The 15,589-nt window shown below is 46.6% G+C and overlaps 2 protein-coding genes across 4 annotated transcripts in view; one reads left to right on the top strand and one right to left on the bottom strand.

The window, feature by feature from the left end:
- On the top strand, positions 1,270–6,583 carry ARL1 (ADP ribosylation factor like GTPase 1). 2 transcript variants are annotated; one of them, XM_021413920.1, is made up of 6 exons: positions 1,270–1,473; positions 2,162–2,299; positions 3,874–3,955; positions 4,705–4,816; positions 5,686–5,864; positions 6,196–6,583. In XM_021413920.1, exons 1-6 carry the CDS (start codon positions 1,470–1,472, stop codon positions 6,224–6,226), a joined length of 546 nt encoding a protein of 181 aa, XP_021269595.1. In that variant the 5' UTR covers positions 1,270–1,469; the 3' UTR covers positions 6,227–6,583. The 2 variants fall into 2 exon arrangements, with proteins under 2 accessions (XP_021269595.1, XP_021269682.1); XM_021414007.1 differs by lacking the exon at positions 1,270–1,473 and adding an exon at positions 1,506–1,779.
- The window catches only part of UTP20 (UTP20, small subunit processome component), a 60,834-nt gene continuing 52,453 nt past the window's right edge, over positions 7,209–15,589 (bottom strand). The window contains exons 55-62 of one of the 2 annotated variants that reach the window (XM_021412365.1): positions 14,570–14,701; positions 13,049–13,181; positions 12,076–12,275; positions 11,645–11,716; positions 10,877–11,149; positions 9,903–10,029; positions 8,083–8,228; positions 7,209–7,533 (exon numbers count right to left, since the gene is read on the bottom strand). In XM_021412365.1, the coding sequence (XP_021268040.1) occupies positions 7,378–7,533; positions 8,083–8,228; positions 9,903–10,029; positions 10,877–11,149; positions 11,645–11,716; positions 12,076–12,275; positions 13,049–13,181; positions 14,570–14,701 (1,239 nt within the window). In that variant the 3' untranslated portion in view covers positions 7,209–7,377. Of the gene's footprint in view, positions 7,534–8,082; positions 8,229–9,902; positions 10,030–10,865; positions 11,150–11,644; positions 11,717–12,075; positions 12,276–13,048; positions 13,182–14,569; positions 14,702–15,589 lie in introns of those variants that run through there. The other variant, XM_021412442.1, reaches the window with a different exon arrangement.

Genomic DNA, 15,589 nt, shown 5'->3' with positions numbered 1-15,589 from the left:
GTTCTGATTAATGTAAAAACTAAAGCAAGAAAGAATTCGAATAGAGGACATAGAGGAAACAAAAGCTGTTGTTCTGCGACTGCGATGGTGCTATACTTATGGATGCTCTCAGAGAAAATGGAAAGGTCTGTCTGTTCATGCTGTTCTTGCTTCACACACATTTAATGTGATCGGACTCTTTGATATGGATTTTATGAGAAAGGTGATCATTTTTGCACTGTAAGCTGCTTGTTTCTCTTCCCCATTGCCCTGCCTTTTTTCAGCTGACACAGGTACAAGCTTCCTCTCTTTGGATAACTCTAGATACAAGGAAAAAAAAAAAACATTGGGAAAGGCGCAGAAGGTGACAGACTTAAGATGATGTTCTTATGGCTTGGAGGGCTAAATATTCCTGTGCTGCTTTAGCTGGAACATGAGTACAAAGACAGTGCTTGAAGAGGGAGCTGGCAGGTTTGAGTGGCAGATTGGTTCTGTACTTACAGATTATTCTCAGAAGAGATTTTCATCTCTCATTGTCTCTTATGTAAAAAAGAATAGCGAAACCACTGACTTCTGACGTGCGATTGGTTGGATTTCGTATTACACTGTCTGATCTTACAGCTCACTCTCTACATCTGCCTTGTGATTGTGTCTCCTGAGCTTCCGTTATGTAGTGTTTCACATTTTTACGGATTTTATACTTCACATAATTAATTTGTGCTGATATTATTTTTCACACAGGGATGATTGCACCCTGCTGTCAGCTGGGGGCTGCTAGCTGTTCTGTAGGAATTGCTAGTTATTAATGGTTTACAGAGCTGCCTTTTGTCTGCTGGTTCGCAGCGGTTTTGTTTCTCTACTCATCAGTAAATCAGGAAGCACTGTATTTAATGAGAAAGCCTGCTCTAGAAGGTAATGTTGGGGATTCCGGTGGCTCAGATATCACACAGCGCTGTGTGGAACGCTGTATTTGTAATGGGTAACGCTTCCACCGCCATTTTACACACCGCAAGTCTCTGCCTTTCGTGCAGCGACTCGGTTCGTGCCTATTTCTTTGGCCACAGCGGGAATAATCAGAGCGGATACACCTGCACTTGTAACGCCGCGTACGCATGACGGGCTGTGAGGGCGGGGTGTTGGGGTCAGGCCGCGCCGCCCTCATTTCCGCACACACCGCTTCCGCATCGGCAGATTCGTCACATTTCCGCACTGGCCCGCCTTATCGTTTCCTTCTTATTTCTCCTCCCTTTTTCTTCCCCTCCTGCGTATCCCTGCACCAGGAGGGCTAGGGTCGCCCTGCGCTCTGCTCCCCCTTCCTCCTTGGAGGCAGAGCTCGTCCCGCCCCCGTGTCGAAACGGCGAGGCGGGGTGGGGGGGGGGCGCTTCCTTTACTCACCGCAGCGTGCGACGTGGAGCTGCGGGCGGGCGCGGCGGCGCTGACAGGAGCGGCAGGGCGGGCAGGGCGCGCAGGGCCCGGCGCAGCGGCTCGACATGGGTGAGGGCGGCGGGGCAGGGGTGCGCGATGGGCCGGGTTGTCCTCGTGGTGAGGGAGGCGCGGAGGCCCTTCACGTAGGGGTCGGGCGATTCACGCGAGTCTAACCTGCGGACGTGGCGTTAGAGCGGCGTTTTGTGGTGGCAAAAGCGCGTGAGGGTGTACGGAGCGGGGGAGCGGTACGGTGCGGAGCGGTGAGCGGTGCGGCCCCGCGCCTGGGGCCTTTCTGCCCAAGCACCTCACGGCGCGGTTCCGCGAGGGCGATGCGTGGTTGGCGGTGTGACTTGGTGAACTGCGCTTCGTTTTAAGGTAGGAGAAGCAGGTGGTCCCGGGGGAGACCCTGCGCGTCAGGAGGAGTCCGTTCCTGCGCCACAGTGTCCTTATGGGGTCTCTTGCATTGACAAGGCAGAGGCCGATGCGAATAAAGTAGTAGGTGGCTCAGATTTTGGCAAATGAGAAAACTAACCGCAAGGAGGAAGCTTGATGCGGCTGCAAGCTTCATTTTGCCCGGGAGATTTGTGATTAAAATAACGGCATAAGACCATGAGAGAAGGATGTGGTTCAGCACTCTGAACTTGTCTTCTTTCTCCAAATATAAGAGATGTTCTGCTGTTTAGTGAGAAGCTGGGACAGCGTCTGTTTTGCCAGCTGATGTGGAGGTGGCTTTCTGTTCTGCTTCTATTTTTTGCAGGGGGCTTTTTCTCCACCATCTTTTCCAGTTTGTTTGGAACTCGAGAGATGAGGATTCTCATCCTGGGGCTGGATGGAGCCGGAAAAACAACCATCCTCTACAGGTTACAGGTTGGAGAAGTTGTTACCACCATTCCAAGTAAGCAGTTGGTCCGTTACTAAACACAGCTGGTTTGTTAGCTCTCATATGTCAGCTTTGTCAGCTGAACTCACACATGCTTACTTTGTGAACAAAAGCACCTTATGTTGTTGCAGTCTGGCACTTGCATTTAAGAACTTTGTCGTATGATGCTCTTACAGTGTGCTATAGAAATACAGCAAAAAAGAATCTTTTATGCTACTCTGAATTCAAAAAGTACTTGACCTCACGGTTGTTACTGCGATTGGCAGGCTTCTCTAACTAGTAGCTGTGGACTGTTGTAATTTTTTGTCTCCAAACGTAGTGCTGATGTGAATTCTAGAGTTTGTTGTTATTGTACATACAGGATTTCACATGGGATGGCATAAGCGAATCACACATATTTCATTTAAGGGATGTGGTTTAGTGAGGTAATATTGGTGGTCGGTAAACTGTTGGACTGGGTGATCTTGGAGGTTTTTTCCAAACTTGGTGATTCTATGATTCTCACTTCTTGTTGGTGACAAGGGTCTTACGTTTGTTATATAAACATTTCTATTTAACACAGAAAACTACCTGCGTTTCTTCTTCTACATTCTGTAGAAAGTGTCACAACTCAGTGTGAGATATCATGGTAGGGGGTATTTACTTAAAAAAAACAAACAAAAAAACACAAACTGATTTCACCAATTGTTTTAGCGTTCATGCAGTCATACCCACATATAACAAATGCTAAGGTTTGCATGCTAAAGATTTCTGGCTGGGATCATAGAATCATTGAATGGTTTGGGTTGGAAGGAACCTTTAAGATCACCTAGTTCCAGCCTCCTGCTATAGGCAGGGACACCTCCCTCTAGACCAGGTTGTTCAAAGCCCATCCAGCCTGGCCTTGAATGCTTCCAGGGAGGGTGCACCCACAACCTTGCTGGGCAACCTGTTCCAATGTCTCACCTCCTTCACAGTAAGGAATTTCTTCCTGATGTCGAGTCTAAATTGTAGTGTAACAGCATGCTGGCTGTTGAATCCTTGCCATGTCTCTTGAAGCCTTCCTGAATGGCTGTGATAAACTGACTGACTTTGGTCAGGTCTTTTAGGCAGTCCGCATTGGTTTTCCTGCTCTGTGTTTCTCTGTGCTGACAGAGAAAGGAATGACATATGCACATGCTGTAACTTCACTGCCATCTTCCAAATATCATGGTGTAAAGTCTTCTGCTGACGAGCAGTCTCTGCTGTGGTGTTAGGAGACCGCAGGTCTGGTGTTGACATATAGGATGTGTTCCTTAGTGTTCTATTGCTGTCAGATGTGTACTTGGTTATCAAAGCAAGCCACTGCTTTAACTGCTGCTTTGTTTCTTCTGGTGCTTTCAGGCACACTTCTATTCATTTGTAACAACGTTAACTTTGGTGGCACATGCATAGTACGTTTACGACGCATTATTTTCAGTCATAAATGCCTGTTGGAGTGACTTTTCAACGGGTGTGGGCATCACTGTGTTGCTCATGAGGAATTTTTAGGCATGATGATTTTAAACTAAGTGTATTTCAGGAAAAAAAAAAAAAAGGAATCATCAGTGAAATTGCTTACTTTCTTTCAGCAATTGGCTTCAATGTTGAAACGGTGACATACAAGAATCTGAAATTTCAAGTTTGGGACCTGGGAGGACAGACAAGCATAAGGTAATACATGTCTTAAAATGAAAAGATGTGATCAAAGTTCTGTAAAAAGCGCTTGCAGAGTTTTTGGAGTTCTCATAGCTGTCGGTTCTGACAGTTGTTTGCTTTGAATTTAAAACCAGCACATTGTCAGGCGAGCACTTTTGTCTGACAGAGTCCTGTTACTGCCACCTCTGTTTTGGACTACAAGTGAATTTCACTGGTATACAGTTCTGCTTTGAAAAGCTCGTGTACTTGTCTAGTGTGTAATTAGGCAGCATTCTGAAAAATTATCTTTAAATATGCATATTTTTAAGAGTGTGAAGCTATAAGGCTAAATTTGGACATAGACAGTAATTTTTGGAGTAGTGAGCTTTGAGTTTTGTAACAAACCATTCCATGTGGAATTGTAATGGTTTGTGCAGGACCCCTGTGAGCCCTCCTCAGGATTGTACTTTGAACACTACGTAGTAAGGGGCAGTGCTCGTTTCCTTTCTTTTTTAGCTGCAGTGAAATAATCCTGAAAAAGGTGGTTTGTTGTGACCCTTGGTAATTACGTACTTATATGAATTAGCTGTTTAAAAAGCTCCTCTTAGTTTTTGTTGTTGATTAGTTGTACCACTCTGGTCTTTTTCATAACCTTGTGATGATAAGTTCTTTGTCTCTCACCCCAGAGACAGTTGTTACTTCCTCTGGTTGGTTTTTCGTTATCTGCCTGTAGAGTACTGCTAAACCTCCAGAGGGCTTTTTTGGGCTTTTTTTGTCTTCTGCAGGCCGTACTGGCGGTGTTACTATTCCAATACAGATGCAGTCATTTACGTAGTGGACAGCTGCGATCGAGACAGAATTGGCACTTCAAAATCAGAGCTTGTTGCTATGCTAGAGGTAAGAAAACGGGAACGATGGCCGTATCGATGAAATGGAGATGAAGTTACAGTGCTGGGAGCAAATGTGAAATTTGATTCAGTGGATCACGTTCAGTTGTGAAGTTTCACTGGAACAGGCTCCCCAGGGAGGTGGTTGAGTCACCATCCCTGAATGTGTCCAAAAACTTTGGATGTGGTGCTCAGGGACATGATTTAGTGGTGGGTTGTTAGAGTTAGGGCAGTATGGTTAGGTTGCGGTTGGACTTGATGATCTTGAAGGTCCTTTCCAACTTGAGCAATTCTATGATTCTGTGATTCAGCCCTCAAACAGGCCTGTGCAGCACTTCTAACTGAACTGAAGCAAACTCCACGCGCTGCAGGTGTTTTATACTTGCGCACAGTAATTCTCTGGACAGTAAGTTACATGTAGCCTTTTGGTCACATGAAAACTTACCAGGCCACAAGGACAGCTGCTCAGTGCGTCAGCCATGGAAAATCCAGGCCCGAAGGAATTCCAGTGGTGTCTGACTGGGTAGTGAAGCTGAAGAATGTGCATAGAACAGAGTAATAAGGAAGATGTGTTAAATGAAACTTTTTTTTCCTTCCAAAATCGCTGCACGCTTTTTAACAGTATGCCTTGGTAAATTCACCTCCTGTTACAGTGCTGTTATATTATGAAATCCGCCTTGTTTTGAAAGTGCTCCTATGTGATATCATGCTGTGGGAGCAAATGGAATTCAAAATAGGTGTCATTCTTTTGTTAACGCACTACAATTGGCAAACGGGGTAGTCATGATATAAACTCCTTTTTGTCCTATGGGTTTTCTCTGCATAAATAAATGTAGTAAAAATCCCAGCAAACAACTTGGCATGATTCCCGTTTCTTAGGAAGAAGAATTGAAGAAAGCCATTTTGGTGGTGTTTGCAAATAAGCAGGACATGGAACAGGCCATGACTCCCACAGAAATGGCGAACGCACTTGGCTTGCCAGCATTGAAGGACCGAAAATGGCAGATATTCAAAACCTCTGCAACCAAGGGCACTGGGCTTGATGAAGCAATGGAATGGTGAGTAGAAATCGAATTGTACTAGCTTCATTAGTGAAGTGTCTTTTAATACATCTTCTTTTGGAAAGACTGGATCTGTGGAAAGTCTGACGTAAAAGCATTATGTTATGAATTACAGGTTTGCAGCGCTTCCTTGGTACTTGTGAGAACAGAAAGATGAGCATTTCAGGACCTGCCTGTTCACTGTGCATTCTAGCTAGGGCTGTATTGCTCTGGGCAATCGTCTTGACAAAACAAGAGCCCACATGAGTAGAAAGGGCAGCTTACTCCTGAAGGTGTCCCGGCATCTTTGAAATGACTTCTCAACAAACTGGTTTACCCTTTTTCCTAGGTTGGTGGAAGCCTTGAAGAGTAGGCAGTGATACAAAGCTGACAGCTGCAAAGAAGTTTCAACTGTGTCCAGCATCCCTCTTTCTGCAGTCAAAGACGGTCAGGCCACAAGTACTTGTAAATAGGGCAGGTTTGCATTGGAGTCAAGTAATGTATTTGGATGCCTCTCTTAAATAGAAAACTGAACCGAGTGAATGTCTGTGTACATTATGATCTTCATTGTCTTACTTTGTGTTTAAAGATGTGCTTAATAATTTGTATGAAAGTTTTTTTGGCGGGCAAAGGGATTTATTTTTTTTCTTCTTCCGTTCACTGGGTAGTTTGAAGTTGGTGTGGTTACTCTATTTGTGTAATTAAAACACTAATAAAATCTGCAACCATCAGCTGTACTCAGAGTTGCGTTGCTTACTTGCAGAAGCAGACCTGTGTTCAACTGCAGCCAGTTACAACAGACATGTGGCTGAATGTTGCAGGTTTCCTTAAGCTGATGTCATTATGCTTCAGCATCCCTTGGTGCAGATACGGTTAGAATGAAGTAAAGTACAACTGAGATAATACTGTACCTATTAACATAGCGTCGCTTTTTCTGTTTCTTTGCTAACTGCCTGCTGTGGCATGGCACTAACTGAACTCCCCCCTTCCAGGAGCTGTTCCTTCTATATTCTGTGCTTAGTTGGAAGTCAGTCAGCTTTCTCCCTACAGCTGTGGAAGCTGAAAGACAAATCAAGGTCGATGCAGACTGTTTTCTCCAGAAGGTAGGAGGGTCACAGGCATGAATGCAGTCGTCATATAACCCCTCTTTTAAACATGGAGTAAAATGTAATGTAACAGAGTGGTTGTCCAATGAACTGTACATACATAGAATCATAGAATTATAGAATTAGCTAGGTTGGAAAAGACCTACAAGATCATCCAGTCCAACCATCCACCACGGTTCTCATTAGTTATGGCTCTAATAAATATAATAGTTTAACCTAATAAATATACAAGTTTTGGAAAAAACACAACAAAGCCTTAAGCTTTATTAAAAAGCTTTTATTTAAGATCCTAGATGAAAAAGAGGACGTGGAAAAAATACAAATAAATACAATTAAAATATGTAAATACTCTTTTTTTCTCCCCCAACAGTAATTAGCTTGAAATTCATTTTTACAAATTAATCCTCGGGGAAGGCAAAGGCTTTTCATTCCACCATTGCTAAGTCTTTCAGTGCATGACTGCGATGCTTCTTGGCCTTGTAGCTGGGGCGCAGGAATTCTATCTTTCTCTTCCTCGTTTCTGCTTTATTCTTATGTCTCTTCAGCTTTCTCCTTGCAGCAATGTCAGGGTTTGCCACAGTCTAATAAAAACGAATACATTTGTTTGCTTAGTTACAATTGTAAACATCAGACAGTTCCTAAGGAATGTGTGACTGACAGACAGTGCACTAGCTCCAAGGCTTCTCAAAACTGAGGCTATTCTGGCTGCTGGAGCCAAGTTTACCACTGCTCTTCAGGTAACCCCAACAGCAGGGCACCGCTGTCGGTCAAAACCTGCCCACAAATTTTACCTTAAATAAAACCATAGCATCATAGAGCATCCCAAGTTGGAGGAGACCCACAGTGATGATTGGGTCCTGGCTCTGCAGCAGAGCAGCCAACAAACCCTGTGTCTGAGAGTGTTGCACAAACACTCCTTGAACTCTGGCCGCTCAGGGCTGTGACCACTGCCCTGGGGAGACTTCTGTGGTGCCTCATCAGCCCCCCCATAGTTTCCTGTTAAGTTTCTGAAATGAAACCATCCCAATTCAGGATGAAGTTATTCTTAACACTCATTTTCCTGGTCAGCTCTCAAGCCTGTAGAAAAGCCCTATTTCCCAGAAGAGGAAGAGGAAGCAGAATAAACTTACCTGCAAAGCCCTCTGCTTTTTCCTCATAGCTCTTTTCTGATTGGCCTGTTTCTGCACAGAAGAAAAGGCGAGCGAAAAAGCCTCCAGACCGACTGATTTCTTGAGCAGCTCTATAATTTCTTGGGAAAGGTTCTTCAGTGTTGGATCTAATGAAACAAAATAAACTAGCTTAATCGTTTCAGCATATGGAGCAAAAGCGGAGAACGCAATAGGGAATTACCCCTTTTACTAAATATGTTTGTGCTGATGGATATTCGCCAGTATTTCTGCATGCACGGTACCAAAGACAGAATCACAGAATCACCAAGGTTGGAAAAGAGCTCCAAGATTATCTAGTCTAACCATCCACCTACCACCAGTATTTCCCCACTGATCACGTCCGTCAGTGCCACTTCCACACGGCTGTGGAACACCTCCAGGGTCAGTGACTCCCCCACCTCCCTGGGCAGTGTGTGCCAGCGCCTGATCACTCTTTGGGAGAAGAAATTTTTCCTACTATCCAACCTGAACCTCCGCTGGTGCAAATGATGAAATATCTGCTGGTTCTCTGCCAGCTTTCCCAGAGGACTACAAGTGGCGCTTCGTGTGCTGACACAGAAAGCAAGAAGTTCATCTTTACCCATCTCTACTGTATCGTTTTGAACTCAGCTGAAAAACAATGGCCAGGTCAGTTGTTCCTTACCCAGAACCCCGTTACTGCCCCTTTTTCCTGTTCGTTTATATCCTCTCTAGGGACCCAGTGCTGCACAACATACTTTGAAGGCATGTGTTACTCTAAATGCGTGGTTGTTTAACTGTTTTTTGCTTTGTTGTCTGTGCTTATCCTGACATTGGATTTGCGTAAAACACTCTCATGAGCAATGTAATCACCAGGATTGTTCTTAAGAGTTCAGAATGGGAAATTAGTTGGTCTTTCTCTAACCAGCATCGCTTCATACAGGTCAGGCACACAGATGCACTGCTCTGCAATTAAGTGCTGAGGCCGTCCTGCGATCTTTGCTGTCATTTTCCACAGTAGGTACCCTCAGGTTTCCTTAATTTTAAATAAACACGGGTCCCCAGGGAGGAACAAGGGTTTCTGCTCAGGTAATACCAAGTGGGGCAGAGTGACCCGGACTCATTCTGGAGGGTGAAATACAATAGGTGCACGTCTGCCTGCACACACAGCGTGCAGCATTCCTGTAGCAGACAGCTCTCCTCCCCTCGCTGCAGCCTTTGTTCTCTTTCAGTCACTGTAAACACATGACACCCACTGAAGTTCATTTTCAGGATGCTCTATTTCAAATGGGGACGCCTGGGGAAAACAACAGCTACCACCAACCTAGCACTTCCCAACTCTACAGTTCCTTGCTCTACGGTATCATGTGGCCATAAACACCCCCCCACTGCTACATTAAAACCAAAACACACTTTTAGCTATCGGACATAAATCTTTGAGCCCCTAATCCTCACAGCAGACCTTAATAGGGCAATTCAGAAAGAAAGACACTTGGCAGCAGCTTTGTTCTGGCTTCTCTGAGACCTGTGCTCTCTTCCTCCCCTTGCTGAGGAGTCAGTCCTGCTGCCATGAGTCCACCCTCGAGCTTTTTCCACATTAATTAGCTCAAGCTTTACCCACTTGCACGCAGGAGCCTGCCTAACTTAACTCCAGGACTTTTCTTTGTCAGCGTGTACATTTCTGTTCCAGCTCTCATGCATTCTCCTCCTCTCCTGACATTTTGGTTAAACTGCAAGGAGGTGAAATTCACTGTTTAAGGCATCTAGTCCTCAACAGAGGAAAAGGATGACAGGAGGCATTCATGACGAAGGATGTAACTTACCTTGCTCTGCATAGGTGCTGTTCAACTCCCTGTACAGAGGAGTGAGGACTGCTGGAAGGTACGGCTTGATTCTGTCTTTCCCCAGATCCACTGAGATTGCTCCAAGGAACTTAAAGATGCAGCTCCTCTGAAAATGAGTGCATGGAACATGAAAGCAGGTAAGAAGGAAACTGCCTAACTGAGCAGCTACAAGAACACTGCATCACAGCTTAATGCGCGAGGTATTTCAGACAGTCATCAGAAAGTCACTGCTGGTGTAAGGTCTTAGTGCAGCCAAGAACAGCCTTCAGACAAGACACAGCCCCATGGGATCTGTAAATGTGTGAGCTGTGACTTCACTTCTTAGCTGGTAACACTTTAAAAACAAGCTTGTTCTGTCCTGTACTGAGGCAGCAGAATACACGAAAGCTCAGCCTTTCCCTCTGCACCACGGGGAATCACAGCGCTGCTTCTGTCACTCCCACGGCCTCCCCTTCTGACAAGTAATTCCACACTGCCATTCCCCTGCCCACATAAAAGTAGCACTGTCAAGCTTTTAAAGCGTACATGTCCAACCTGCTAGTTTAATCATTTTGTTGCCCTCTGTTTTAATAAAAAATGACAAAAAAATGAAAGAAGTTCTGGTACTTATATACGTGAACTACATTATATGTTTTATACATGGCCAAAGACAATTCCTCTTCACTCAGTGTGGCCCAGGCAAGCCAATAGGTTGGACACCCATGTTTCAAAGGCAGCACTCTGTCCCCGCACCCTGGTGCCTTTGGCTTCCCACATTTCCACTACCTGGAAGCACCAGCAAAGCAGAAGCGAACTGCTGGAAGGCCTTCCTAAGAATCCCAACCTGAAACACTTGGTTTCTCCATCGGCACCTACCACTCCTCACCTCAGCACCAGCTCCCAGCAGCTTCTGGTAGCAAAGAGCCTGTGCAAGTGCTTGCCACATCAAGCCGCTGGTCCTACCTTGTTCTCACCTTTAATGGGATCTTGGGGGAATATGCCGCCTCTCGCTTTGCCATGAGAGAGAGCTTCTTCATCAGCCATATCAACGTGGCTGGCCGCCCCTTCTCTTCTGTGTCCTCTCCTTCTCCCTCTCCTTGAGCAGAAACATCTTTCTCTTCCTCGTCTTCAGAAGCTTCCTGCTCTTCCAATTCACAGCCAAGTTCTCCTTCGGGCTGTTCACCTTCTTCTGAGGCAGGTGCTAGCAAGTAAATAACTTTGGCAACAAACAGCAAATTCTTTATAACCTGAAATGTGAAAGCAGAGCTGTCAGTCACTGGGGGTTCCCACAGTGCCAGCACCAGCAGTGACCAAAGATAGGAAAGAGCCAACGTTAAGTCTAAAAGAGGAACTGGCCAACCAAATAATGGGTTCATAGCACACCACGAGATGGTGCATACCGGAGTCACACCTCCAAGCAACAGTGTAAAGCTGAGCCAAATGCTCCCAACAAGCAAGCAGCCAGGACCTCAGTGCTGCAGCAGAGAGAGAGCACCAGAGATCTGGCTGCCTGCTCCAGGCAGTCACTCCAGTTTTCACTGCATGTAGCCGGACTCCCTCTGGGCAAGGGCTGGACAGAAAGGACCCCTGTTCTGCTCTGTATGGTGCCCAAAATATCTGTCCCCACCACCCTCTCTTCCAGCAGACTGACACCAGAGCCTTGAGCAGCACTACTGTCCTGACCAGGAGGTGACGCTGCCTCATGTGCCCCCCCGCCGCCACAGACAGGCTGCTGCTCCTACCTGCTCTCCCAGAGACTGGTCCAGGAACTTAGAGTGCAGCTGATGGCAGAATGCAAACACAAGTTCCTTCACCTGGTGGGACAAAACAGGGAAGGAATTATTACATGAGAGGAAGCCAGCAGCAGAACCCCAGAGCAGCGTTGTGCAGTCGCCAAAGGTGGCTCCCAGGGAGGCCAACGAACTGGCTCAGCACAAGTTCTGCCTGCACCTTGCAGTCCTGTAGGGAATCTTTGTGCTGCTTAGAGTAAGACCCCAGAGAAGCCCCCTCCCACCAGCACAGCCACCTGCTCAGATGCTTTAAGTGATCCGGATTAGGCAGCAGACAGAAGCACCTAAGAGAAACGTGCACACCAAACTGCTGAAGTGATTTTTGTGTCCCAGGCAGGGAATGGACGTGGGCACAGGGGAAGGAGCAGCACAGACATAATCACCTTTCTGTCCAGTTCAGCAGTCAAGAAGAATATGGAAGCAGGCAGCTCTGCTGATGACTTTTTCCTCTTCACTGCCTGCCTTTCCCTCCACTTAGCGACGAGGTCTTCTGGCTTATGGGATGCAAACAACAAGCCAAAGATCTGAGTGGCTGTCAGCCAGACCCAGCTGTGAGGATGCCACAGGTGAGACTGGACATGATCTAGGGGAGAGAAAACCTCTTTCAGTACAGGAGGCAGTCTGGCAAGAGCAGAAAAAGCACCCCATCTCTCCTAGAGCTACCACAGCACACACCGCAGTAAAATGGTGAAGGAAATAAAAGGTGCTCAGAACATAACAGAATTGTTCCTAGGATCTCTGCTGAGCCAAAGCAAATCCAGGACTTGCCAGGGTTACCTTGTCTCCCACTGAGGGCACCTGGCAGGCTGAAGACAGAGCCCAGCCAGCAACAGGCCTTCTGCTATCAGCAAATAAAGCAACTGAAAACAAGCTGACAAAATAGCAGTAAGGCAGCCTAACATCGTAGAATCTCACTGATATGGAAATCATTGGAATCAGATGATCTCCGGGCCTTATCGTGCTGGCAGGCACGTGGTATTTACAGTGCCATTACCACATGTCATCACTGGCTGCGTGCGTGATCTCATCAGGGAAATCTCTTCCTGGAAGAACTGAAAGTTTTCATCGAAGAGGCTGTAATTATGGTCAATCGTGCCATCATTCACAAGTGTTTGCTCTTGGGACGACAAGAAATACTTCCCAGCAACTGAGACAGATGGCACATTGTTTTCATCAGCTACGTAACCTTTTCCATTAACATCTGCTCTCGCTGCCCAGCAGCTGCCATGTACGAGCATGCTGCAGCACGTGAACCTTGTGTGACGGCGTCTAGTTCTTTCCCTTGAGGCATGAAGAAACCCAAGGCACACCAAGGATCTTCCCTGTAACACAGCCATCGTAACTCTCCATACTCACCCCAGATCCGCCTGACAGTGTCCCCGTGCTTGGTTAGCTGAATCAAGCCGCACTCCGAGATCAGCTTTGTCACCAGCACAAGGAAGCTGAACAGCAGCCTATCTGCAGCCTTCTCCTCCTCCTCCTCTGTTATCTGAGAAAATCAGCAAGACCACAAATGTGCTTGTCAGGGCGTGAAGACCGTGCTTATTTCCCTATGAGGCACGTTTCAGATCAATGCCACAAGGAAGCAGAGGATCGACCTGTACCCAGTTCCTATAATCAGCTCAAGGGAAGTAGCTCCATCAGAGCAACACTGTGTGTTACTGAACTGCGTGCAGGACCTGACTGCCTGCAGTCCAAGCTGGTGGGATGCAGCCAGCCCGCACCTCATCCACGGCCCCGCACAGGGGGTGATCACAGGGCATTTCTCATCACTGCACGTATTTTCATCTCCTGCCAATCTCCACACCCTGAGCCTCTCCTCCCTTGCTCAGCATGCTGCCCTGGCACATCAGTAGCACACAAGGCAGCTTCCCAAGCGTCTGGGATCTCTTTGGGAGTGCCACATGCCGTACAGGATCTGAGGCAGCCTTGTCATTCTGAGTTAATCATGTAAGCAAAAACAACCACCAAACAACAAAACCACGGTCTGAAGTACAGGAAGGGAATTCCTCAGAAAGTTAAAGCTGTGGGTAACAATGAACAAGGCAGTCAGTCACAACCCATGCTCACATTGATCTCTGCATCTAGCAGACATTTCCCAGCTAAACAGGTGTCAGCATGGTATGAAGCTGCTTCCTAACTGAAGAGATTCTAAGCCATCCCAGTGCTATGCATGCATCCTGCCATTCCTTCCTCCATCCCTTCTCTCCTGCCATCACAGCAAAGGCCACACAGGCAGGGAAAGCTGCCTGGACATACACACTGCTACAGGGCCTCAAGTTGTGCCAGGGGAGGTTCAGGTTGGATATTAGGAACATTTTTTTCTCTGAAAGAGTGGTGCTGCACTGGAACAGGCTGCCCAGGGAGGTGGGGGAGTCACCATCCCTGGAGGTGTTCAAATAAGGGTAGATGTGACACTGAGGGACATGGTTAGTGGGCATGGTGGGGATGGGCTGACCCTTGGATTAGGTGATCTTAGAGGTCTTTTCCAACAGTAACGATTCTGTGATTCTATACAACAGTTCACACACGCTAAAAATCCAATAGCCCGTGACTCGAGGGTTGTCTCAAGAACCCTTCCACCCACAGAAATCCTGATAGAGGCTGACAAGGAGCAGAGTATCTGCTGGTTACACAGCACGGCTGCAGGCTGAGGCCAGGGGGCTTCACAAAGCTCCTTTGCTCCTTGTGCTGCGACACACGACGTGAAATTTGGGCCTACAAGCAAAGTATGGTTCTAGGTCACTGATGTCCCCTTCAGGACAAGTGTGTGTACTTTATACATTTCCTCACAACAGTAGCACCACAGGTTACATCTCTCCTACACTTCCCTTCTTCCATTTTCCTTCCCTAAAAGGAAATGGCAGTACGACTTACGTCTTCAAACTGAACTGGGTTGATTTCTTTCTCAACTAAGGTGAGGACAGCTTCAAGGCGCCGCTCAAACATGACTCCCTCCACTTCCACGAACAAGCCGCACGCCTGCGCAGCCAGCCTCCGGTGTGAGCTCTGACAACAAAAAGAGCAACAACCGGTTACTTCTTGATCATCAAATGCTGCAGCGCCCACAAGTGAGTAGCAACAATTTTTACCTGTAGTAGCAGCATTTTAAGAGAGGCTGATTTTCATACTACTATTGAAATAGGAGATGCTGCCAGTTAGGGACACATTATCCCAGGGAAGACACCCTACAACTAAATCCCAAAGGGCTGTTTCCAGCCCAGGTCTCAGCTGCAGAGCACTGGGGGCAACTCTGCATTCATTGATTCTTCACAATACCACAGAAAGCTCAGAGCTATAAATCAGAACTGAATGCAACAGAGATGACAAGGATGAGGTATTGAAGAACACTTGCTCTACTAGTGCAAAGGGAAAGAAACTGAGTCCTATTGGAGAATAACTGAACAGCCAGGCACTCAGATCAAATGGGAGGTCACTAAGACCAGGTTTGCCACCCTCCAGCTGCTGACCACAAAATGAAGCAAGTCTTAGCAAAAGGCAGCATGACGGTCAATGGGATCAGAAGAGCTATAAGGAATTTGCTCAAATCTTAAACCTCAGCAGAGGCTCTTATGGCAAAACACCTGTCCTAGGTGAGACCATTTGAATGCAGGCAATGCAGCTGGGAGATCTGTAGGATAATCCTGATCTACACCAGCAGCAGTTCTCTGCATTTGTGCAGCTACACAAACCTTTATCATTTCTCCCTCTCTACTTGCTAACAAGAAACACGTTATTGAGCACAACTTTAAAGAGCTTTTCTTCTAACGCTGACTCCTGCTCGTACTCCTTTTCTAAAACTCTAAGTCAGACTTAACTGAAGCCATCAATGCACCACACCTGACAGCAGCAATCCCAGTTGCCTTAATCTTACTCAGTCCCCAAAGTCTAGACTCA

Source organism: Numida meleagris, chromosome 1, assembly GCF_002078875.1.
Source record: "Numida meleagris isolate 19003 breed g44 Domestic line chromosome 1, NumMel1.0, whole genome shotgun sequence".
Taxonomy (NCBI): domain Eukaryota; kingdom Metazoa; phylum Chordata; class Aves; order Galliformes; family Numididae; genus Numida; species Numida meleagris.
The sequence above is the reverse complement of the archived record's forward strand: the minus strand, read 5'-3'. Positions and strand labels throughout refer to the sequence as shown.